At 36.5% G+C, this 26,777-nt stretch overlaps 2 protein-coding genes across 2 annotated transcripts; one reads left to right on the forward strand and one right to left on the reverse strand.

Moving 5' to 3' along the window:
* Positions 1-10,295: 10,295 nt before the first annotated feature.
* On the forward strand, positions 10,296-15,002 carry LOC148911878 (histamine H2 receptor-like). Its single transcript, XM_089028503.1, has 2 exons — positions 10,296-10,613; positions 13,253-15,002. The coding sequence occupies exon 2, from the start codon at positions 13,353-13,355 to the stop codon at positions 14,457-14,459; it is 1,107 nt and encodes a 368-aa protein (XP_088884629.1). The 5' UTR covers positions 10,296-10,613; positions 13,253-13,352; the 3' UTR covers positions 14,460-15,002.
* A 2,952-nt stretch (positions 15,003-17,954) lies between these two features.
* On the reverse strand, positions 17,955-19,069 carry LOC148911879 (uncharacterized). Its single transcript, XM_089028572.1, has one exon. The coding sequence runs from the start codon at positions 18,997-18,999 to the stop codon at positions 18,142-18,144; it is 858 nt and encodes a 285-aa protein (XP_088884698.1). The 5' UTR covers positions 19,000-19,069; the 3' UTR covers positions 17,955-18,141.
* Between the last annotated feature and the right edge of the window lie 7,708 nt (positions 19,070-26,777).

Consider the following 26,777-nt stretch of genomic DNA (forward strand, 5'->3'; position numbering starts at 1 on the left):
CTTCTCGTTGCACTTCACGTTTCTACGAATTTTGATGACTTTTTGACTAACAATGTGAGTTTCCTCCAAAATACAAAAAAGTATACTTTTGTCAGCTGTAAATTGCCCGTAAGTTCAAGCATGCACACTAAGGTTGTTTGGCTTGTTGTGAAGCCTCATTTATCAGGCAAGTTTAAAGTCAAAATTTACTAAATACGTTCATTTGACTAATTTGCATACGGAATTCATAGCATGCGGAAACTTTTTTCTTTTTCAACTCGTGTCGCTAGCTTTTGAACTCAGGCAATTTCAGCCTAAATCCGTTGCGACTGTCGATGGCTTCCACTGGTTGACACACGGATAGTTTTCGCAGTTTCTCTGGTTTTTGTAGCCTTAAAATTCTCGATTATATTAAATCCTTAGGTGTCTTGCGCGTTATCTAATCGATCCTAAATTAAAATTCCTCCCTTTTCAATTCCGAACAGCAGACTATAATTACAGTCTGATTGATATAAACTAATATACGATATGTGAAGCCATGTGAACAAAACAAAAAAATATGAGATATACGACGCGTGTCTTCTTCGGCGCATCGTGATTTGACGTAGTTAGGTTTATAAAAAAAAAGAGGAAGCCATTTAAGAGTACTTCAAGTGTTTCAAGTGTCCACTCTATACTGAACATTTTTATGAAGATTGAAGGTCCCGTGTGGCGACGACTTTTTGGCAACAGAATTTAATGACAAAACGCTGCATTTTGATTGTTTTTTTAGGAGGCCATTTGACCTAGTATTTGGTTACTTCACGAGGCAGACTTTTGATCTCAGTTTGACAGTTACGAATTTCACTTTTGATGCGCCAGCTCGACTTGTTATTGCGTAATATAGACTTTACTTTTGGTTATATTGCTTTTCTTGACCTTGAAGGGTATATAGAATTCATAACTTAACTTAAAATTTACTCGGACGCAATATATAAACACTCCTTTCTACCCACCTCATTCTCTTTTACTCCTCCGAAACGTCAGTAACAGTTTTTTCACCTCTTCACGTGTCAAATTTACCTTTTTATCAAAACTTTAGTTGCAGTGTTTGTAAGGATTTTCACTGTCACAGTTCTTATATTTAGAACTCCTCGGTTCGAGGATTGGCACTCGAGCTAGATACTTTTATCACTCCGCGCGCATAAATATTTTCATTCCATGTCGCAGATCGGCACGCGTACTAAGACTTACTCTTAAATAAATAGATAAATTACTTTTCAACCGCGTATGGTGTAACGTATCATCCCGAATATGATATTATATTCACACTCTTTGACCTTCGGGTTAGCTGGATTATAAAACTCTATGATGAAAACGTCTTTTCCACCAAATATTATCCCAAGCAACTAGTTGTCTCTGAACCAAGAATTACATGAATTGTGAAATAAGTTACTTCTCTTCCCAGTATACTTAGTTGCTTAAGCTATTATGATGACTTGGTTATTTCAAAATAGGAAAAAACATACAGTGCGGATAGATAAGACGGGAGTATTTTGACGTACGCTGACAGGAAGCTCATTGAATTTCACTAGTTAAGATCAGTGTAGCATAAACGTTCGGTTAGTTTGACGATATACACATTTGTTCTACATTTCTTCAACTATGGTTGCTTTGTCTATTCCTGAATTGCTATTTCTCGTTCTAGAACAAGATTGACCAGGGTCTTCAAATAGGTATGTTTAGTTTTGTATAGGATTTGTACATAAAAATTATAACTATGTGTAGAACCGACGCCGGAGAACAGAAAAATGTTGATAATGACTAGCGGTTACTAGTTGGGACTGCGTTGGTGTGTTGAATCAACAAATCAATTAGAAGTTCAAATTATAAAGCTTCATTTAGGAATATTTGTAACTATTCTGACGTTTCGGACGTTAGGCCGTTGTCGAAGTCAAAAGTTTAACAATAGTACTTTATTACATCCATTTTGAAATCACAAGCAAATCCTGCAATCTGATTGGTTCCCTGCAGCAGTGATTTCAGCATAAATTGCACGATTTTGAGCTCTAAATTGCACGATTTTGCACATCAACTGATATGAACCAATCACAAGAGAGACATGTCATTTTCTAGCCAATTATATCAAGGAATCCATCTTAGTGTTGAGCTCACCGCTTCTTGCGAAAAAAAAGAGCCACGGCTCAAATAATTTTTTCTGAAGAACGATTTTACCGTCAAAAGTCTTAAAAAAAGACTTAAAAAGCCGTAAAAAGGACTTAAAAAGACCAACTGATCACTTAAAATCGTCAAAAGCACCTTTGTAAAGTAACTGCTTAAGTAAGTTGAAGATATTACAGCGAAAAGCAGTGGGAGAAAATGCAATCGGCATCTTTTGAATGTGACTTCTTGGCGATTGATCGTGGAAAGTGGTTTCCTTTTCAATCTGTAAAGCATAACAACACATCGAAAATACAGTCATTAAAAGAAGTTTTTCTTAAGAAGAAGATTTTTGCTGAGCTAAGTGACTTCTTAAGGACAACCGAAGGACTAAACAACCTTTGATTTTTGCTGTTTTGTCGGCACAAGTGTGATCTAAACATATTGAACAGAAATCGTAAAAATACAAGCAGTGAGCATTGGCTGTAATATGGACAACAGCCAGTTCATTACAACCCTTTTGGGCAGGATTGTCTTGTTATTTAATGTAAGTAAACGATTCTTAATACACGTAATGCCTTTTGGTCCGATATAAATTCATTTTAGTTTTGGATTGAAAGTGTTGGTTTTCAAAATGAGAATCATTGCTCGATCAGTATAAACAAGTTCTCTTGGCAGCATGTTTGAATCGACTGCTTTTAGATTGTAAGTCATGTCGGTTTAACTGAAAAAACGTCTTTTTCAAAAAAGATTTCAAAATGGATATAATAAAGTGGTAATTGAACTTCGTGTCGTACAATTTTGGTCTGAAATCAAACTTGCAATTACAAATCGCACTCCCGCTACGCGGTCGTGCGATTTTGTAATCGCGCGTTTGATTTCAGACCAAATTGCACTCCACTCAGTTCAATTACCATTATTAATCTCACTTACGAGCCCCTCGTCTGTTTTAGACTGGCTGCGGTCAGAATCGGTCCGGTCAGTAGGAACTCAAAAAATCTAAAAATTGCATTTACCTCTCCAGGGTGGATGACAGCCTAATAGATTTTACAACCCACTTAAGGAGACAGCCGATAGATTGAATTAAAATGGCTGAGTTGATTTTTCCCCGTAAAACGCGACAACGCTTGTAAGGTCATTAAATAACGAGTACTGTTTATGATTTTAATTCGTTCTAGAAAAGGAATAACTCGAATAGCTGAGTGGAATATGCATTCTGTTATGGGTTCTGTTAAATCGCTTATATTGTCATCATGATTGTCGCTGAAAAAGATGCAGCTTCTGTTTTGAGCTGTAAGCTTAGTCACGAGTGAGCCTGCGTGCAGCCGGTCTCTAACTGACTGTTAAGTCCGTCTACGGACTATACGAGAGAAAAGTCTGGCTGCACGCAGGCTACGATTAGTGGATGCGATCCAAATCATATGTGTGAACTAGGAACATTCATTCATTCCGCCAGTAGTACCGACGTCTAAATGAGAGGCTTTTGTTTTGGCGGCAAATCAAATATATGTAATTCAAACGACGGCAAATCATGATGATCGTGAAAGATTCCGCCCAGCTCCGTTGACTTTGAAAACAATAACACTGACTGGAGGGTTCTTCAAAAGGGGGCCGAAGTTGGTTTGGGAATGAAAAAGAGGTTTAAGTGCTGGAACCATTTGGACTGATTTCAAGTTTTATCAGCGCAGCAGATGCGGCTCGAGATAGTAGATTATTTGTTACGCGTATTTGCTCATGTAGTTGTAAAATCATTTGGTCGCGCGATAGACGTAAAATAAACTAAACCATGCAGTATTTAGTTGCACTATTGATGTTTCAAGTTGCGCGCCATGATAAGGGTTAGCCATAGAGCACACGCTGTAAATATAGCACCTGAAATAATTTTCTGGTCTAAGATAAGCGTTTATCATAATTTAGTTTTTGTAAAGCATACCGCTCTACTTGAAAGATGTTCAATTCAGTCAAAAAGTAACACACCGAAAAAATCAACCCATGCCATTGTTGTCCTTTTTACTTGCAGTTCTCCTAGGGATAGGGAAATAGAATCTCCGCTTTAATTCAAGGCGTAGTGCAGAGTTCTGATCATTAAAAACCACGTGCTCAAAATTTGATATTAAATCTGTTACCTGAAACAGACGGTGTAATATACGATGGTATAATTTTAGCGCAAAGCTAGAGGCAAACATATTTTTCTATACGATACCCGGTCATTAATATAGATAACCCGTTGGGATGGTAATAATTGTAAGAACCCTCGCTGCTTCCTGGATAAAGATGTTTTAATTCCACTGCTTCCATAAACTCAGCGTGAGAGGCCACTTTAATTGGTTCTAGCCGACTTGCGGACTAAATCCTCTCCTGTACAATCAATTTGGCGGTAATAAAGCAGCTCGTTGCATTTTAATTTATTTATTTTTATCTCCATATAATGAAAGACAATTCAGATTGTGGTGAAGTTTAAAGATGTTTACACACGGCATGCATGTATCTCGGTCTCATCTGATATTTTCTAAAATCTATATTTTCACACGTCCTTGATCTTAAAAAGCATTGCCATTTGCGTCTCTCATAATACCAAATTGGGTTTTACATAAACCTTTTGTGAGTTAGCGAACGGTCCATTTGAATACTCGCCGTTATTAAATGATTGGCAACAACTTTGGGCGTGTCTGGCGTCATATACAGGCACAAAACAAAGAAAATATTGTAAATTTTTCTCTGCAACGAAATGTCCCAACCACTATTTAAAAAATCACTTTATAGTATCAGTGTTAGAAAATATTTTAGTTGCTCTTAAAATTTCATTAGTTGAAGTAAACTAAGTAATGGCAAAGTTATATTGCTGCAGAACGGCCTTTCGGGCTTGTGCTTCACTTAGTAAAATACAGAATTAGATATAATGGTAATTGAAGTATTTTATGGATAATTTTTTCCTCACTTTCATCATCTTGAGGGACGTCTCTCCAATGCAAATCATCATTCTGATAGTGAATAGGTTATTTACTTACTTACTTACCTAGATAATGGCAACTATACCTCTCGCTAAGATAACTCATAAATTGTTTGAAAATTGACAATATAATATGATTGAAAAACTGTCCTGCGGCGAGCACTTTTTTCTAATCAAGTTTCAACAGCTTAAATTCAAATGCACCTGGACAATTTGAGGGCTTTCGGTCGAGCTTCTGGCTGTGGATTAGCAATAATGATAACACTGACCAAATGAATTTAAATAGGTCCTTATAGATTTTTAAGATCGTCTGATACTAGAAAAATCAAGAGGTGAGTGAATAAGTTTTTTTTTGTCGATTAAACTCTATACAAAGCATTCATCCCTATATTGATACACTTATTTCAATAAAGTTCGAGTCACCCGAAAAGCTACAAAGCTGAGACCGGCAAGGATTATAGGTAGATACATTTTACATGTTTCAACCGCTTGATAACTGTTGATGGACTTGAGATCTTCTACCAGTTACAGTCTCAACTCCTCTGAGCATCCTCAACTGCTGTAGTTTGTGTCAAAAGCTTTACTCGTTGAATATGAAATTTTTCCCATGATCCTCAGTGATCACAGCTTTCTAGGTTTTTGGTGACCAACTTTATTGAAATAAGTATATGCTTTTACAAGTAAAGATATAACGCGTTTCACATCAAGTCTTTGCTAATAGTGTTTCTGTTTTACAGTTTCTTTTCCAATGGTGCGTTGCAAATAAAGGCAAACTGCGTAAACTGTAGGTTATCGAAAATCTATTGTTCTTAGATCATATACATAGATATGATTCTTAGATCCGAGTGTAAATTGTTCGCGAGTTAGCGTTCAAATACCATCTTGAACCCAGATTTTTTTCTGAATTCTTTTATAATATTAGTAAAGTTCTTATCGATTTCTTTTAGTTATATTAGTAAAGTTATTATCGAACGCACTAAATCATCCCTTAAACCTCTTGCTATTCATCCATTCTTTTTCATATGTATGTCTCACATTCGTTCACACAATGTAAATGCAGTATTGTTCCGAGCGCTATCAGAAAGAAAATGTGTGGCAAACGAAAAAGTTTGAACTGAGTTAAAAAAAGGAGTCTCAGCCTTTAGACAGTGGTTAATCTATGTCTTAGAAACATTTTATTAGAAGATGATTCGAGAATTAACCCTTCTCTGTTTTTGCGAATTGCCTTTTCGGTTAGATATTGAGGCTTTTTTCTAGGTTTTTTTTTTTTTTTTTTTTTTTTGAAGTCATATTGAAACAAAGGTTCTACTGATCATTATTGTGCACAGGAAATTGACCTTACAAACTTTACGTAAACAAAATGGGTACCAAACAACTGAACTAACATCGTAATGAAAAATGAGATATTCGATTCTGTAAGACCCTTGTTCATTTATTTCAATTTACTTGACTGTCTCGCGATCTTAGCCATAACCAGACTGTTTTCAATTTGCTTTACGCGACTATTTTTATTAAATCGTAAGCATAATTAATCCTGAACGAAGAAAACGCAATATACATCATATCAAGTATTAATAGATTTTTTTCTTGACAGTATACTTCCTGTGTGTATTGAATAGGTTGGTTTCATCTTATAGATGTACGTATCTTTTTAGCTTGACATTTTGAACAGCTGAGCCCGGTTGTACGAAGCCTGGATAGCGCTATCCGGAGGATAAATCCTTATCCAGTTGATAAGTCCATGCTGTTTTCCAATAAATTCATCCACTGGATAAGATTTTTCCGTCGGATCGAGCTATCCAGTCTTCTTACCCGGGCCCTGATAGTACAAATCATACCCAGTATTAATCAGTTCAACAGTCACCAGACTTCCCACGTTGCTCGTTTGGTTTAGTTTCAATAAACCTGATGCCTGTCGATTACAAATACAGCATCAATTCAGTACTTTTGATCCCATTTCGTAGAAATCTATCCTCGGTCATTCATATAATTTTTTTGTGAGTTTACGTAAACGGCTGTCGCGATGTGACTGCTAAAGTCTTCTTTTTTCTCCATTTGTACTAAAGCTCAAACGATAAGTATACTTAAATAAATACAACCCAGACTTACCTAGTCGGTTATCATTTGCCTACCCCTAGCTTATGATTTGAAGAAGAAATAAGCAATCATTGCCTCTTCCAAATATATAGATAAATATAAGTATATTGATTTCATTGCATTTGTTGGTAGTCTTTGGTAATCGGTGGTCGTTTATTTGTTCTTTTTTTCTGCAAAAACAACTGTTTATTTAGAAAAAAAATTGCCATGTGAAAAATGTTTCATTGTGTCACGAATACTTGACATCTATTATCTGTTCAAATTGTTAACACAAACATGTAATTCACAGTTTTGAGAGTAAAGAAACAAAAGGTCCTTAATTTCTTGATACTTTTTTCTGCAAAAACGAGTTTATCAATAAAATCATTGGCCTGACCTGAGCAATCATTTTACTTTCTTAAAAATATGTACTGGGAAGATTGACTGCCTAATTCACGAGATGTTGCTCATTCAAGCAAGGAAGCCTAAATTGAATATTCGTACCAAAGTTTTTGTTTACCTGCACTCCCTCACATTAAACTTGAACTGACTCTAAATCCTTCATTCTAACTCTTTCTGTTTCACTTTGAAAATGATGTCGACGACATTAAAACCGTGAGTTGTTATCACCTGTTTTTATCATTAAAAATATTGGCATTGAAGAAAAAAGTTTAATTGCCTTATCATCATACTCTTTTATCATCAATTAGTTGTACACACTATTAGAAAATAATGTGATCCACATTGTGAGTAAAAAAATTAAAAGTCCTAAATTTCTTAATTGATCTCTTTTTCTTCAAGAACATGGTCTCATTGCTCCTTCTTAATACAATGGTTTGACATCAATTAGCTGCGCAAAGTGTTTAAAAAAAACATGTAATCCACAGTATTGTGAATAAAAGGTCCTAAATCCCCTGATAATATCTTATAACAAAGTGTGAAGCCAATTAATCGTTTATGGGTGATTATTTTGCACACAACCATTACATTGATTTTGGATTTTTTAAGGGTCCACTATTTGCAATTCATTTCTGTTCTATTAGACGCAAACATACTTGATGCCTGGCTAGGATTCTTGGCAGTTAATTGCTCCATCCAATGACATGATTAATAAATGAATTACAGGCAACCTTAATGAGCATGCGTCACAACCCAAAGCCCAATGAACAACGTAAACGAGTTAATGAGCCAGATAAACTGAGGTTTTGTGTCAGGCACATCATTGTAGATGATGCTAGCTACTTGTGGAAGAACAGTTAATAACTTACGTTTCATCGCAGGCTAAGGTATTTGAAATTTCTTAGTTTATTTAATGGATTCATGCAATATCTGATGAAATGCCTTTGATACTCAATATTATATATAAGTAGATATGATAAGAATATTTTTGATTTCTGGAAACATATATTTTTGCTACTGGTTGAGTTTCTTTGGACACTTATAGGAGGCGCAAATTCTGACGGCTTATTAAGGTCCCTAAGGACAAAACAACCGCAAAAACAGTATCTAGAATTGAACCTTAATTTGCCTAAAGCTTATAGCATTTATATTAGCGAATGTGAAAGTTTGAGTTATTGGTGTTAATAAGCAGCAAAGTTAGTGATACGATACTGTGTGGCGCATAGCTTGGCTAGACTATCCCCAAACGCGTTTCAAGGGTCGACCAAAGGTGCAATCATACCAGGTTCCTCAATCTACACCTAGAATTATCACTGTGAGAAAGGTTGGTCTAGTTGAATTATGGAAGGTTTTATTGAATTGTTTTCAAATGTGTAGAACGTCGGGTTCAGATAAAGCCCATGACTGTATTTCGTTTGTCCAGGCACATACCTTGGCACTAAAATTAGCATTGATATCGGTAACATTATGTGTTTCAGAGTGTTCTGCTTTACTTCCATGTCAATATTAAGCTCGGTCAAGGTGAACCATAATCTATATATTTTCAAAATTAAAGATAGTTCGGTTTCTTTACTAGCTGAACAGCTAAACTCGAATAAGATATAAAAACTTGTAAAATCGGCAACTACAAAACGAATTAATTAACGTCATAATGGCTACAGCTACTGAACTGAATACGCGCGAGGAAAGAAAGAAAGAAGGAAAGAAAGAAAAGAGAAAAAATTAAGCCTGTTTTACAAGAATATCGGTGTTGTAAAGACAAATTGTTACTTAAGTGTCTACAGCTTGAACGTGAGACCTTTCTCCATCTAGCATCAGAAATTCTACGTCAGCCAAATGAAAAAATATAAATATTATTGAAATGATAAATCACGATGAAGCATCGCGCCATTACTTAGTCACACTACGATGAAGCCTCTTTCTTTCTATACTCTTTTCTGTTGTCGTTTTCCTAGTCTGTAACAGCGAGCTTGGCATGCGCACAATACATACCTTCGGTCACGAAAGTTATAGTCACTAGCAAAGAAGTATTTTCGCTATAAATTCAATTTATACCAAAGGGGGAAAAAAAAATACTGCCAAAATAAAATTATTAAGTTCTATAGACAAACCTTTTCTTTAGTGCATAGGATTCTTTCGATCGTTAACAAGTGACTTGAAAACATACAATACTTTGCACTCATTATCGACTCTAATCTTGATCAAGAGGCAAATAAACGCAGGTGTAACAGTCACTCTGACCAGCATGCATTTCAATACTCGTTAGACGGGATTACCAATCTGTGTTTTTATTCCCAATCTACGGATACCAACATAAATATTATTTTGCACTTACAATTTTTTTTAAAATTCTGCTGGGAATAATTTTGTATCTTCTGCGCTATCTTTAAAGTTTCCCATTAACGAGCTGCAAAACAACTACTGACACCATAAGAATAAGCAAATACTCCTTAATCGATAGGTGTTAATTTAAGTATGCTTCGTGAACAAACATGCTTTGTATGAATCGGTTCATCTGATAACAATATTTCATGATCAGCCTATTACTGACAGCCAGATAAAACAGTTTGATTACGCAAATATGCCGTATATTTTATCGCTGGCGCATGCTTCAAAAGGATTCTTTTCTTTTCTTTATTTTGGCGTTAATTTCTCTAGTTCGTGTCATTGCACTGACTATTTTATTGGGTACGAGTCAATCTGGAATGAGTAATATTAATCATAACAGCACTGACAGGAACCAATCATCAACACAGTTCTTGCCACCACGGAGTAAACATGGGTGTTGTTGACACCAGCTATAATTAGATCAAATTCATAACAAGACACTTGAAGCTGGCATTCAGTAGATGATCATTATCCACTGCACGATTCCTTAGGTTTGTTTGTAATTCAAGCACTTAGAACAACCTTCCTCCAGCTTCCTCACAATCCAAAGTAACTCAGTTTCGTATCGTGCAATTTCAGGGCCAAAATATCCTTTCCTCTAAAAAGATTTTATTCTGAAAGGAAATCTTCAAGCTGTATAACAAGCAGGCTTTCCACTACTTCAAGGTTTATATCTGTTTCTGTAAGTACATATTCTATTTATTTCTTACATATCTCATGACCATTGGATTTACATTTGAAAGCATCCCATCCACTTCTATGTTTTTTGTTGCTTCAAAGACATTCAATTTGATGCAGAATTAGGCAAAAAATTGCGGGATCCATAGAGAAACTCCATGGCCGGTTTTCTTTAACCTTCTCTGAACTGTTCAGTCTTAATCATACGATTAGGTATAATGTTGCCATAATCCAATCCAACGTTTAAGATTTAATCATAGTCTCTAGCATTGAAAAGTAGTAAGAATGCTATATCTATAAATTCAAAGAGGAGCCTTAAATTATTCAATGTTATAATCATCATAAACGTTGCGGTTGACCATCTCACAAGAATAAACTTTACTCAACGATATCAAGGTTACCAATTAACCATGTAAAGTCTCTGATTTCCTTGATACCTCCGTCCGATGTGAACGAAAGATAACTGATCAATCACAAGACTGATTGGAGAATGAAACTGATTTTTCGAATAGTAAAGGCTTATTTTCTTTAGGTTTGATCACGGCTCAAAGGATAATTTGTTTCTTGACCCGTGGCTATTTGATTTACACGATGTTTTGCTCAGCAGGATAACATGTAGTTCACTTAGGCAAATAAATATATCACGTATTTATATAAAAAAACAGTATCATTAAAAAAGATATTTTGCGGAAAAACGGCTCCAGAATAATAAAATCAATTAAGAATAACCCTAAGTTTAGATTTACTAATACTGAAAACGTAGAAAATGGTATTTTCGATGGATAAATTGCAGCATCTTGAAGCCAAGGCGTTATGATAGAAACACATGTTTAGTCCTTCCTTTTATTTAACCGAACACAGACCTTTTAAACCACTGTCGACCTCTCTTAGAAATTACTTCTTGAATATTTATCCAAGTACATTTAGCAATAAATACTTTATTTGTGGCATAATATCAATTTGTGGGTACAGAGCTGCTGGTAATAGTGGCATTAGGAGAAATCATTATCACCTCTTTATAGTTATCTATAGAGGAATATGTGTGAAGAATTTTGGCTAATAATGAGTCAACGCTGAAGTGGGTCGTTTTATCCAGCTTAATTATTACCTCTCCAAACAAGATGACCTCACGTTTTTATGATTAATAGCTTGTTCACCTTTTCTTTAGTTCGATGACTATGAGGAAAGGCCTTTTAATATGAGGGCAACTGAAACGTTTTGTTTTGCAGTGTCATTTGCAAAAAAACTATCCAAATTATTTACTCCTATTTTTAAGAGATTCGTTTCGTCCGGTCTTGTTCCGTGATTGGTATTATATTCAACGTAACCTATTTTGTTTAAGAAAAACTTGACAATAGCATTTATGTCATTGCTACGCAGATCTCAATGTCACGATCAACTTCGCTTGTTCTCTATTCTTTGTTCTCACATGACTTCATAACCGCCATCTTGGTTGAATTTAAACCAATCAACATGGCCACCGCCGTCTATCGTTATTTCACTCCCTTTGGAATGATTGAAAATCAGAAATCCACAGTTTCTGAAATATGTAAATAGAAAAATTGAAGTTTTTAATCGGATCTCCGCCCACCTTTAATCAAAATATGGCTGCAATGCCTTACGAGTAGTCAATAAAAACATTCTTTTTCTTAATCTTTTAAATAAGACTCAACACGATCGAACTTTGAAAAACACAAGTTGACACAATAAATATTATTGCAAAGAGGACGAGAACCTACAAAGCTGCTAATGGTTTGGGACAGATGCTATTATACAATATCTAAACACTTCCACTCCCCTTCATCCGTGCTTTTAGGCTATAGACATGATTTTAAGGTAGACATACTTGAATACTCACTTAAACTTCATACTTCCGAAGTGGGATTACTTATTATTCTTATGGGATTACTTGAAGTTCTGATTTTAGAAGTATTTAAGAAGGTTAACCTTTTAAGTAGCCATGAAGTTTTCATATGGACGCTAACGATATGAACATCTGAACACTACCAGTTGGATTGCGACTTAAAAGCAACATATATTGCGTTATACAGATATTTCCTACACTGACTGGGGGAAAGCTAAAAGCCATGTCAACAGATTAAATAATTCTACCTTCAAAACTTGTCCGAATCAAAAGGCAATTGGCGTGCAGAATAAAGTGATCTTCATAGGACGTTTTGGCTGCAAACGATTGAGCCTTCATTACAGAATTTTGTGCCAACGTTTTGATACCTTTCAGCAAGGCAAAGTTATGATTTCTAAACGGAATGGAATTTCAAATGAAAATGTGGAAGTAAGAGATGATAAAGTTCGTTTATCTCGAAAAAACCTTCTGGCTATGATTGCGCTAAGCGAAAAGCTCTTAAAACGATACTTTATAAAACGATTTTTGTCTTTACTTTATGAATGCAGATGTATTCCATCACTCAGTCAAGATCCTTCTGTTATACGCTATGTTGATGGCAATTGCTTCCTAAACGTTATCGAGTACCTAAAGGCACGCAGGTCATTGGCTTGTCTATAAGGGTCAAAAGTCGCTAGTCTTTTCTGACAGCTTTATTTTCACCCACTTTCTTTAAGTGTATCAGAACACATTTGTCTTAGTCTTGGATTTCTTCTTGATTTCTTCTTGATTTCTTACAGGATCCTCAAGGACATAAGTGACAAATAGAAACCACTTCTGAAAACTTTGACTGAAAAGGATTATTTAAAAAGACGTTCTACAAACGGAAACGAAAAAAAAATGGCGTCTTCAAACGAAATGGGCAACTCTTCAACCAACTCGTCAACCTTAGGTTTAGGACCTGAGAACATCGTTGGAGCGATTTTCGTTGGATTGCTGATGCTTGCAACCTTGTTTGGTAACTTCTTGGTGTGGGCTAGCTTTATTACATTTCGAGAGCTAAGAACAAAGTGTAACTACTTCATAATAAGTTTAGCGGTTGCTGACATCATGGTTGCGTTGCTTGCTATGCCATTTTGGTTCATTTTGCAACTGGAGCCTGACTTGAAGAACTCAAAAATATTGGATCAACGATCGATGCAGTTTTGGAATTGCATTGACATTCTTTGCGGAACTGCCTCTATAATGAATCTATTAGCAGTGAGCGGTGACCGCCATCTTGCCATAACAGCACCCTATAAATACCACGAGTTCTTGACGTCATTGAGAGCGATCGTGATCATTTGCTTCGTATGGATTTACGCAGTTACTATTTCTTTGCTGAACCTTGCAAAGTTCAAAATTCCAAATAATGGCTACCATTACTTGGTGTCAACCACTAGCTTGATACTACCATTGGTGGCTATGATTATCATGTACGCACGGATTTATATGGTTGCGAGGCGACAAGCTCGCATGATCAACCTCCATCAGAATTACAAAACAGATATTAAAGCTGCGAAGACTATTGCTGTCGTGATTGGAGCATTCGTCGTATGTTGGCTTCCGTTTTTCGTAATGATTATTGGATATGCTGTTGATCAGAATTTTATCAGTGACCCTCACTTTAAGGTTCTTAGAGCCATAAAATGGATGGAATATCTGAACAGTTGTTTAAATCCTATTATCTATTGTTGTCTAAACCGTACCTACCGAGGCGCATTTAAAAGACTTTTTAAAAAGTGGCGAAAAGCTTTGTTGCGGCTGTTTTTTTCCAAATACCAAGAAGACAACGAAGATGATAACTTCAATACTACTCTTAATAAAACCCAGAAGACCCCTATATTGGGCAAGTCTAGTGAAGACTCCGGCAACAATTTGACTCATGTTAACGAAAATGGCAATCATTTAAGGAAAGAACTCTTGGAGTCCAATGCAAATGGTGTTCACAAGCAGACCCAGGTTTAAAAGTCAAATTGCATGTACTGTATTGGATGGCTCTTCAATTGGAATCGAAGCTGTGTAAAACTACTTGAGTGAGGTATCTCTAGCTACTAATAGAACATGCTGGTATATTACTTGATTGCAAAGTGTTTTGCAGTCTTAAGGTTTAAGAAATATAATATTATCAACACCGAGAGCACTACTTACATCCTTAAATTTATCATATTACAAGAAAAGCAAGCAAGGAAGCGAGGCGAGCTTGATTTTATTCTTCACATTTTACTGCGTATACTACGATTAAGTAAAAGATTAAAACGTGACTACGACAAGCTGTACTCAAGAAACTATGTACACTTAGACACACCAAAGTTATAATTATTGGTGATGAGCGGCTTTGAGATCTAATTAGCCTGCGTAGCCGGTCCTCTTTTTGGCCGGCTACGCAGGCTAAGATCTAATCGACCCAATTGATCAAGCGTCAGATATCATCACAGGAAGTAAATAACAGCTAGAATACTTAATTTGTGTGTGCGTGTGCACGGTGTACAAGGGAGGAGGGGGGGGGGGGGGGGGTTGAAGTCGCTTTCATAAACCCTCCCCCAGTAGATTAAGATTGCCTCCCGTCGACAATCAATAGAGATTGGACTTGATAACACACAGTAAATGTATAAGTACTCAAAGTCGGTCCAACCTAATTCACTAAAGCGAATTTGCAAACGTTTCTTGAGACTTTGATATGACACTTTAGACGTTGGATGAAGTGGTCATTATTTTTAACGGCAGCACTGGATACGCTGCACGTCTTTATTTTGGTACAGGTAATATACGCATATCGAAAAATGGCGGGAAGCCATCGAGGCATGTAAAGATCTTGTAAATGCTGTCATGAGGTGCACCACTAATTTAGTTTCATAAATTGTTTATTGATTTTCATGGTAAATCAGTGAAGTAAATCGGTCAAGTGGTGAAACTCTTGCTACGGGTATACTAATTTCAGTATAAATATAATACCTTTAACGTAAGTTAGCATGTCACGAATTTTATAAAACGAAGACTCGCTTTAGTACTAAATTCCATTCCATTTCTCTTTCTTGAAATGTTAACATGTGTAGTATAATTTATTGAGATCAGGTTATATATATATATATATACTGGTAAAAATTAAAATAAAATCTCAAGACACAGTTAAAACTATAAAAACCTCTCATTATAATCACTCAACTCTCAAAAGTTATTCGCCTTTTCCGGCCTAAAAGGAAGACTGGTAACGACTGCCTCGCAAATAAGATTGTTGGAATGCATTTTAAACTATTAGATCGAAAAGTTCCGCCCTCGCTTCCCCAGATTCAGCTGCGGAACATGATGTATGCGAATTATGATCCATTTATTTTGCTTTATCATTTTTGCTTTTGTCTTTATATATTTCCTCCTTTTCCTCCTACTTTTCATTCAGTCATACAATCATTTTCCTATCATTGCCGCCTTCATCATCCACAACGGATCGAATACCGACACGTATTGGAATAACTAACCGCTGATTGAAATCCCCATATTTCTTTTTGGCTTTCGGTTTTGCGTATCAACTCACACGGCTTACATGATGTGAGGTCAAGTTCATGTCGAAGAATACAACACGAGACGCTGATAAACTAAGAAGTTATCTTTAACCCTCGTCTGCTATTGATAGGACAACCAATGTCAGTGAAAAATCATTTAACTTCAGATAGGATATCGGGACACTTTATCTGGAGATTCGCAGGCAGCACGCTTACGTAAACCTTTGTCCTCTACCGGCACTGTGAATAAAGATACCTCGTGATCGCACGTTTAAAACTTTAGGTAGTATAGCTTTCCTGAATCTCTGGGGCAAGATAGTCATTGTTTAGTTTAATTAGTCCAGTGTTCTGTGGTTTCCTCAATCACTGTCATTAGGCTTGTACAAAATGCATAGTATAACGTTAGGCACTAATTATTTGGTATTGTAATTGATAGTCAGTCGGATTAGTAGTTACAAAGTCAGCAATGGTGAGAATGGCAACTATTCACACTTATTAAAGCCTGCTCAATATGATGAGCTAATAGTTTTTTAACTGGGAGGTCGGAACAGCTTGACTTCGACGATTTAAAGGTACATGTCCACCTAATTCATTCATTAGATTATATTTTGCCGTTTAAATTAAACAGCAGCTGGGCCAGGGAAACGGGCGTGGCTTAGCAGATAGGAGGATCGCAAAGTTAAAGTCAAACACTGAAATAGTTTAGCCTAGAATATCACTTCGAAAGATCGATTTCAGGACGCCTCGGGGCAGTTTATTCAAAGCAACGACAATCTCGATTTCCCTGTAGATAAGCATGCAATTAATCTTAATTCTGAACTACGTCAAACATTGAAGTTACATGATGAATTTTATGCTAATTATGCTACCTTCAAATATTATTTCAAAGTAATCTCAGCATATTTAGGCAAATAACACTTGAAGAGAGTCAAGTTCTGTATTCGGATGTTATGATAGATATCAGACTCCAATAGATAGAAAAAGCTCTGGATTATATTAAGGTTATCTCTCGTTAATCTGTAGTACTTGAATGTCTTCATTTGTTCCTGACTGAAGTCAAGTGTAGGTGCTTCAGTGCCCTGAATAAGCGTTACTCAAGTGCTGATTACAACATTTAAAATTTCGTAAAACAATCCTCACGCCTTTTCAGTCAAAACTATAGCTCAGGTCTAAACTATAGGCTCAAGTCTAAAATAGTACTAAATAATTTTTAAAACCGGTGCACCACGCCAAAGTAATCCTTTCTGTGTTCATTACATTTTTGAGGGGGAAGGGGGTGGGGGGAAAGAGGGGGTTGTCAGCGCCCGAAGCTGTATTGAAAGTACTGAGTGTGTCATTCGATCTAGCCAAGTAAACTGGTATCAAAGTAGACAAGCAAGTCTTTTTTGCATGCACCTCATATCTTTGGCCATTTTAAAAGTCAAGTAACCTTAATCGGAGTTATATTGGATCTAAACGTTAGATTTTTATAGCGCATTATACGTCAATAACTCAGTGATAAATAACGTTTGAGTACTATCAACTTAACACACACCTGTTATGACGGAATAGTTTTCCATGGACATATATATATACTTCACCGGTTATTACAACACAAAGCGCAAACGTATGACCCCGTGTATTCGCATAATTCTATGCACGGGTTTTGTACGTCAAACCGACACATTTCGATGCGAAGCTGGCTGGTGTTTAGTTGTTCTAGCGCTTTCGCACCAGTTGGCGACACTTTTTCACTCACACACACTATCGCTACATTTGACCTCAGTTTTATTTTCGTGTAGCATTTCAAAAGTAAAAAATAAGGATAAGATAGCGATGACATTGTATTTGAACAGCTAGGGGAGCCATGTTTCTGGAACATTTTCAATGAGGCCCTGTGTATTGCTAAGGGTTGGACTGATTTTTTTTAGTGTAATTTCTTTCTTCTATTTTAAAGTATTGAAACTTGTTAAATACTCAATAAATTATTATTATTATTATTATTATTATTATCAGCAGTAAACACGTTTGAATGCTAATTAGGTAAGCTAGATAGGGCGTAATTTCGTAACCTACCAGCATGACAGGATTAATAATATATACAATCACTTAAAACCAATTATTAATGTTCTTAAGATGCAGTTTAAATACTTGGAATGTTTGAAATGTCCTTAAGATGTGATTAATTTGAATGTTCTTGCAATGTTCACTGTGCAGCTTAATACCGCTTTCTGCATTCTGAGTAATACATCTTTGTATCTTGCTCCAAAGATATTCTTCATCTCAGGCTCCATCTCTTTAGACCATCCTCCAAGAACGTCCAAAATGAGGTTCACTTGCAAGATCGTGTATCCTGGGTGTTGTTTTGTGAGCTCAAGTCTAAGTGCTCCATACTTCTTCGTCTTCTCTTTGTCTTTCTTTTCTCGGTTGTTAACCCACGGACAGCTCATTTCCACCATGAGTACTTTCTTGTTATTGTGGTCGATGAAACGCGCGTCCACACGGTTAGATCGTACATACATGTGGTCAGCATATACAGGTACATCCCAGTATGCTTCAGCGTCAGTTGATTTGTAGAGTGGTTTAGGTTTGACATCAGAAAACCATGGGGGTGTACTATCAGCCAGTTTGAGATCTCTTAGCATCTCAAAGAAAAACACTTTCAAAGCAGCGTTGTGTCTATCCAGGTACTTGGACTGTGCAAGAGACGGACATCCAGCCAGTACATGTGCCAGACATTCGGAACCCTCGCCGCACATTCTGCATGTGACATTATTCTTGTCTGTTGTTCCCGTCTTGTAGGCGGAGTAGACTCTCGTTGAGGTTAGCTGTTCGTACAATTCCATAATGCCTGCAACACAATGGGTAGGAGCGCTTACCCACTTGTTAAGCCATGCAAAGCAGCCTTCATGACTTAATTGATCATCCTGCCATCTTGCTTTCAGTAGACTTCCTTGCCAATGTTGATCTTCAACCTTCCCCACGAGTTTTTCATTTACAGCTTTCTTAAGGTGTTTCTTAATGTGCATTCCCTTGATCTGTATCTCCGGTTCTTCTAATGGGCTACATGACGGTTCTGGGGTATTTAGGTTCAGAGTTGTTCTCAGTTCCTTATTATTATTATTATTATTATTATTATTATTATTATTATTATTATTATTATTATTATAAAGGGAATGTTTATAGTAGCGATGACATGGATCGGATGATGATACTAGTATTTGGACAGAGAGGGGGGCATGTTTCTAGAGCATTTTAAATGAGGTCCTGCGTATTACTGAGCATAATGGATTAAATTAAAGTTGTATAAATTCCGAAAGAAATCAGACATAGATAAAGCTATAAAAAAATAACAAGGACCGAAGTGCAGTGTTAATATTATTCAGGTATTTAAACTGAAAACTAATCAAGAATTGCTTTATAAATGCGATTGGGAATCCGTAGCTGTATCTGAATCTGTTTGGATTTTTTTATTGGGGTGTAGGGTTTGGGCTCTAAAAGATGACTACGTATTCTACTATAAAACAAAACCACTGTCTACTAGACAGAGGTTTTGAACATTTTTTTTAACTGAAAAAAAGGGTGAATCGATCAGAAAAACATACATTACGAAAGTCCATATCAACTGAATATGTTTAGTTTGTAATCGTGGTTTGTAGACATTGAATCTAAAACTTTTGAAAGTTAACTTTGACTGATGATAACTTTCACGGACAGGAAAATAGTATCGATAACAGAATCTTAGCATCATTTAACTAATAATCCATAGCAACTCTTCTCATCGTAATCCTTAAACCGATTTGACCAAACAATGGCATATTTTCTTAAACCGCACCGCTGTAAAATGAAAAACTTTGGAAGTCTTCAAAGGTCTTGGGAAAGGAATTTTGGACTCGATGATGACAGCTGATTTTATCTTGTTAGTTTTTCAATGAAAGACAAGGGGGAATTTAATTTCACTCCGAGTTCGGCCATCATGCTCATCATGAGGCCACACAATGTGTTCTTTGAAATGCAGCCTGTCGGAAACCAAACAGCTGAGAAAGTATTGGAAAAATTAGAGCAAGAAATTTGGGCCGGTGTTAAACAGACCTCCATATTACAACTGTTAACTATGTTAATTACAAGCTAAAAAGAAAGAAAACAACGAAGGATCTTTCAATGAATTGCAAGCCTTAATATCTTTAAGAACTGAGTGTCAATACATTTTGTTCAATCTATAAGTATTTTTTACGGTCCTAGTTCTTGAAAGACTGCCTGTTCTATGTAATTTATGCACAGGAAATATTTTTAAAAACTTTTGTTTGTTTTTGTAATATAAGGTTTAATACTAGGTTGAAAATGATGCTCGTACTCGTATTTATTAAAGTTAATCTGTTTTTTTCTTGAATCAAAATTTAAAGCAGTTAGGCAATTTTTGCAGTAGATCCTCACCATATGTACGTTTTTTTAACACCATGATCATGATCATGAGATAATATTTATTGTATGAGTCATACAATTCTTACCAATCAATTACTGTCGAAGGTTAGAGTCATTGAAGTCTCGAGCAGCTATTTTAAGCAAACTTTGGAATCTTTTGTTCTTTGATCGTGCGTTTTGACATTATAGAACAGCTTGAGTTAACAGGTGTAACTTTGTGTCTGAAAAAAGCGTTGTTCGATCACAGGCGAAAAGAAAATTTAATTTTAAAAATATGTTTGAAATTAATAATAGTTTTTTTTTTGAATATCCATTTTCTTTTCCTACGGAATTCAAATATGTTTCAAATCACAAAAATGGAATCTAGAAAACGGCGCGATGTTACATTTAGAATGGTTGGATCGTTTCGTGTTTTCTTAAACATATCTGGAATCACTCAGATGATGTACAGCACAATAAACTTTAAAAAAAAAACTCACCATTTTATTCATTACAAAATTGGGTTTAACAATACGGTGATAAAAGAAGATCTGGGCTTACAATGGCTATGATTTTGGCTTCGTCATGATGTGAGAACCAATAGTTAAGACATTTTGTTCAGCTATTAAGATCTTTTCAATTCAATCATTTAACATCGCTTAAGGCAAGTGACTTCATTAAGTCCTTAATTGAAAGTACCACTGGTGGTTTTAAAGAAGGGCAGGTTTTACGAGATAAGATCAAGGGAAACCGGGGAATTTCCCTCACGAACTACGTGCGCGCTCGAAGTCATTAAAAAGGCTTGAAGACAGCTCAGGCTAAACCTGGAACACATTATCAGCTTTAATCTTCTTGTTTGTTGTAAAGTGAAAGTCAAAGAATACTGAGATTCGCTATTTTTAGACACAAATCTGTATGACACAGTAATTGAACGGACAATCAGACAGCCATTTTAGGTCATGTTTACAATTTTGAATCATGAAGCCGCAGTAAATTTCAAAGCATTCTTGGTAAGCGATGCCGTTTTTTCACTGGCTAACTTTGCATATATTACAAAATTTAAAAATAGAATAAGCACCTCTAAAATGCTTTATACGGGAATTCTTAAGCTTTTAAGTATTTTCACATCAACCACTATGACAATCACGTGTTAAGAGGTTAAACATTAATCATCCATCACAGTTAAAGGGCTCGAGGTTTCCATACCTAACAGAAGCTACTTGGTTTTGTTACTTTTCAACCTCGTTTGATCATAATGAAAGAATTCTATTACAAAACCTAAATATGTTGGGTAAGGCTCTATTGGCCGTACAAAGTTAGATACGTTACTGAGTAACAGGTGATTTACTAATTTTAATGTAGCCTTACTCGTTGTCAGCCCTGTCTTTTATTAACTTGTGTCTATTTTAAATCTGGAATTATTAAGGGATTATTTTTAGATTTTGAAATTACTTGTTGATAAATGGAATAAAGATTATTTGATATTTTTTTATTGACTAACTCCGCCAAGCTTTACTTTACGAGCACATTTGTTGAACACATCGTAAAGTTGGTCAACGAAGAAAAAGATTTTTGATAATTTGCAATTTTGATTTTACACTTTTGAAAAATTTATGCTATTCAAAAAAGAAACAATCATTCATGAAAGCAGCACCTGTTTAATGGGCAATTAGGAGTTAAATCCTTTGAGGGTTGATTATTTCTTCATGGCAAAAACTCATTATTTTCATTATAGTTTATTCCCAAAGTTAATTGTGTGCATATAAATAGTGACAATCTTATGAATGTATAGTTATATAGGAATATAAAGAGTAATATATCACACGTCAGTGAGACTTTCTAAATGCATGGTTCGGTAAAGTATGTTTATATTAGTCATTGTATTAGTTCTAATTAGACGTCTCTAACTTATCTTAGTCACACGATATAAAACCAACACTCTTAATCAGTGTTTATTAGTAAGTTTCGTAAGAGTGAGGATTGCCAAGTTTTTAAAGAGGTTTTTGCAGTTGTTTAAGTCTGTATCAAGGTGCTTATGATTAGAAACAAACAAACAACAGCTACAACAACAACGACAACAACAACAACAAAAAAAACAACAATGAAATTAAATAAAAATCTATGTAGAAAATTTCCTTTGTGCGCGAGAGAATCAATATTCAGATATGGTTTGGATTCTCACATGACACAAAACGGCTCACTTCAAGTTAATTTAGGAATCCAGAGCTAAAACATTCATGAACAAGCATTTGCTTTGTTATTAATTTTTTTTGTGTGAACTTTCTTGAGTCCTTCCTTCAATTATTCTAGTGGTTAACAGGTTTTAAAGTGATCAAGTCAAACGTTCTCAAATATATCAAACATCATTGGGCTGTTGCATAAGCTAGCTCATAAACTATAGTCTTAAAGGGAAAGGGATATCAAAAGGCTCATTTTGTTATGAATTATTTTTAAAAAACTGGGAATTGGATATTCTTTATTTCTACCTAGTTTTAAATATATACATTTTTTAAGATAATGACTGAGACTAGAAAAAGTTACAGCGTGATTATAGAACGTTTCTCAGTTACAACTACTAGTTGTTTATATTGTTTTCAAACTAAACAGACCCAGATGAATAAGGGTGGGTAGAGACGTAGTGCATTTTCAACGCATTCTTCTGATAAAACGCTCTGTCACAGAATTCACACTTGAACGGCTTGTTCGGCAAGTGTATTCTCTTGTGGGTGTTCAAGGTTGAAGCAAGAGTGAAACCTTTACCACATGTCTCACACTTGTGTGGACGCTGACCGGTGTGTCCAAAGGATGTGTGCTTGTAAGTTGCTTTTCTGGTTAAAGCCCTTGTCACAATATTGACTTTGTACATCCTCACGTCTGAGTGGGTCCTCATGGGTACTTGAGATGTGTTAACTGCTTGAACCCTCGCCCGCATTTAGCGCATTTGTGGGGCTTCTCTCCTGTGTGGATGTAGCGATGTATTCTCAAATCTGCTTTCTGGTGAAATCGTTTGCCGCAAAACTCACAAGCATGGGGCTTGTTGGCGGAGTGTGTTCTCATATGAGTGTACAGGTTCGATGTTCTATTAAATGTTTTCTTGCAAACGCTACAAATAATTGCTTTCTTTGAATTTGAATCATCTTGATTCTCTGCAGCTTGATCTAGGGAAATCTTTGGCTGTGTTTCACTGTTCTTTGGATCTTCAAGTGCTTTGGTTTTCTCCTTTTTCACTTGGCTCACAGCTATCAACTTGCTTCCACTTTTCTCCACTTTTTTCGTTTCTTTCTTCTTTTGTAGTATCACATTTCTTGCCTTCCAAAATTTCCTTACTGCTTCTTGATTCATCGACTTTATCTTTCCAAGCTGTTGGTGTTTCATCGCCGTTTGCTTTTCTTTCTGAGTTGTGAGCTGAATAAGAACTAAAGATCTTGTCTTTTCTCCTGTCTTTGTCGATACGCCTGATATGATTCTCTGCTGTTATAGTTTTCTTCTGTGGGGAAGTCCTTCTTGGAGAACTCGTCTTCCATTACAGTGGCATGGACTGGTAAAGGCACGTCTTTGAATCTTTCTCTTGCCCCCGACTTCTTTTCTGCTTGTATCCCAAGTCATTCATATGGATTATTCTCGCTCCTGCATCGTCCAGAATCATCGTTTGTGTCTGATTGGTAAATGGAACTTCAGATTTTGAAGCCTGAAATTCATCAAACCTCTGTCTCTCATTTCTGGTGTCCAACCACCTTGCATTCGATGTTACGTTATTATAGTGAATGAGTGGTATTTCTTCGTTACAGCATGGATAAAAAACTTTCTCTTTTTCGATAAATGCTAAGCTTCCATTATCTGTGACAGGAAATGGACGCCGAATGTCGAACGGCACGTTGCTCAAGCCATTGAACAAAAATTCAGGCTTTGGTGTGGGGATCAGCATATTTGGAACTGGCAAATATCTAACATATTCTCCAGTTGATGGTCTATTCCCAGGGTGTTGCTCTGTAGAGAACGCATCAAAGGCTTTTGTCTGGTTATTTCTTTCCCGCGCCTGGATGTTCAACTCTTAGAAAGGCAATCCTTTGCTTATCATAAACATCATCTTTACCTGCAATTCGGTTCTTTTAAATAAGGCCAATTTGAATTCTGCCTGGAGTCGGTAGGGATAATGATGTTCAAAATCTTTCTTGGACTGGAAACCACCATCTTCTTCACTCTGTTTGGAAGCTCTTTGGTTCGTTTTTAGAATAGCATTCGGATCTGTTCGGTGGTTGGCAAATAGTACCTCCGTACTTAGGATGCCACCTGGGCAAACGTTCTTCTTGCAAAGACCTGTAAGCCTGTTCCGTCAGGAACAGTATCGTGCGCTCGGTTCTTCAGTTATAAAACACTTACGATTTCGGGGATCAATCGAGGGTAGGTAGGCAGAATTCCTGTTGAACCTGCTCATTATTTGGTCTTGGCCCTAGCTTACAGCCACTTCCAGCAACAACGCGGGTAATCTGATGGCATTTCATGGATTCCTATTCTTTCGTACGTGGGAAGGGATCTGCGTACGTTTTGTTTGAACTGAAGTATAGGCGATGTTGTTGGCATCTTGAGGCATTTTTTCTTTCTCCTTCTTTGGCCTGATGCCATATTGGGGCCTCCAAGGGGACGGGCATGACTTGTTGATGAAATTCTCTTGAAATCTTCCTAGTGAGTGTTCCTCTGTATGTAGTTCATAGAGCTTTCGTTTCTTGTTGTTTGCTTGGAATCTTTCCTTTCATTTGGGCTGCTCATTTCTGTAGCGTCATGGATTTTGCCACCGTCTCTTGATACGTCAGTCTTCCTTCTTTGGGTACTTTCCTTTATTTCATGGAAATCTTTCTCGGTTCCTCCTACTTCTCTAGTGTCTTTGGTATCATTAGAGGCACTGCTGGTTGACCATCTTCTTTCTTCTTTGACAGCAGCAAAATGGTGTCTTTAGGAAGGCGTGGACTATTGCCTTTTCAAAAGAAGTTGGGCCTCGTAGAAAAAACTTTCGGCCTTGACACATCAATTCCACTCTGGTGCTCATCGTCGGTTTTCCTCTTCTTACTTGTACTTCTACGACAATCATTGGGCCAGAATCCACATCGTTTACCGCTGCCGTTTCTCTCTTGGCTCTTTGGCGTTAGGGTCTTTTACTACTTACAGTTCTTTGCTTTAAATGTTATGATAGGGGAGCAGTCTCACAACGTTAACATCAGAGTACGAGCAACCACTATGAATTCCATTTTCAACGCATCGTCAATTTTATTACAGTTTTCTCCTTTCAAACTAACAGATGTTTTCTTCTAGAAGATTCACGCTGTTAAGTCATTTAAGTTGTAATTGACGAAATTTCTGAAACGAAACAAACGTGTAGATTAGAAAAAAACTTCACATGCTTGAAAGATACGCACGCGAAAAGACTAACCCCTTTGTTTTATGCACAAAGAGAGATTAGCTTTTTACTACGATACCTGTAGGGGCCCCCTAAAAGACCTAAAGCAATAATTACCAGGATAGTTATCACAACATTATATAGTGGTGTTGCTGAAACAATACAGTAAATCCCGTCCTTACTTTTAACCAAGTTTTTGAACATTTATCTGACAACGGAGAGATTTATTTCATTACCTATGCAAATGGCTACAATACCTGTAAATTAGTTGTGAATGTTGTGTGATGTCAACGGAAACCCCTTTACTAATGACTCTCTTGAGTTTACGCACATGATACATTTAAGTTATTTAAGATATTCTCTATGATAATTGTAAGTGAAAAACCGAAGAAGGCGAGGGGTGTTGGAGATGGAGCACACGCGCAAGTTGATGCACGCGGCAACGGCAGACTTTAATGGACGCGATCACACCCACCCCCCCTAGCGGCAACGCCCCGTATCCGGCAAATTTTTGTATCACAACTGTTATTTTTTTTATTTTTTTACGCTGGAAGTAACGGGTTTGTCCCACAGGGCCCGGCCAATTTGTTGTCCGTATCCGCAAATTTAACGAAAAACGGACACGTGTGGACGTGAAGGTTTGGAAATGAAAACGATCACAACGTCGTGTGGACGGCAAAACATTTCGTATCCGGAAAAAATAATGGCGGATACAAAATTTCGGATACGGGGTGGACGGGGCATTACAAGGGTAAGCATTTGCAGTACTAAAAAGAAGCCCAATAGAACAAGGAATTTTACATGGCGCGCGCGTTTATTAAGAAGTCCCCTCTCTTAATCTGCTCTCTTGATGTAAAATATAAAAAGAAAGATGAGAAAAATCTCCAAACCTCGTGTGAATGAATTCAAAATAAAAAACTATCCGGATTGTTTTACATGAAACATTTATGCGGTGGGCGTGGCATTTTGGGTAAACGCTTGAAGGTATGGCGGACCATTATACGGTGCATCATA

This window comes from Actinia tenebrosa, unplaced genomic scaffold, assembly GCF_029948245.1.
Source record: "Actinia tenebrosa isolate PJP-AT-01 unplaced genomic scaffold, QUT_ActTen_1.0 PGA_scaffold12__29_contigs__length_12842862, whole genome shotgun sequence".
Taxonomy (NCBI): domain Eukaryota; kingdom Metazoa; phylum Cnidaria; class Anthozoa; order Actiniaria; family Actiniidae; genus Actinia; species Actinia tenebrosa.

Coding starts and splice junctions, on each gene's coding strand:
- LOC148911879 (XM_089028572.1), bottom strand. CDS start 18,999: ATGCACATTAAGAAACACCTTAAGAAAGCTGTAAATGAAAAACTCGTG.
- LOC148911878 (XM_089028503.1), top strand. CDS start 13,353: ATGGCGTCTTCAAACGAAATGGGCAACTCTTCAACCAACTCGTCAACC.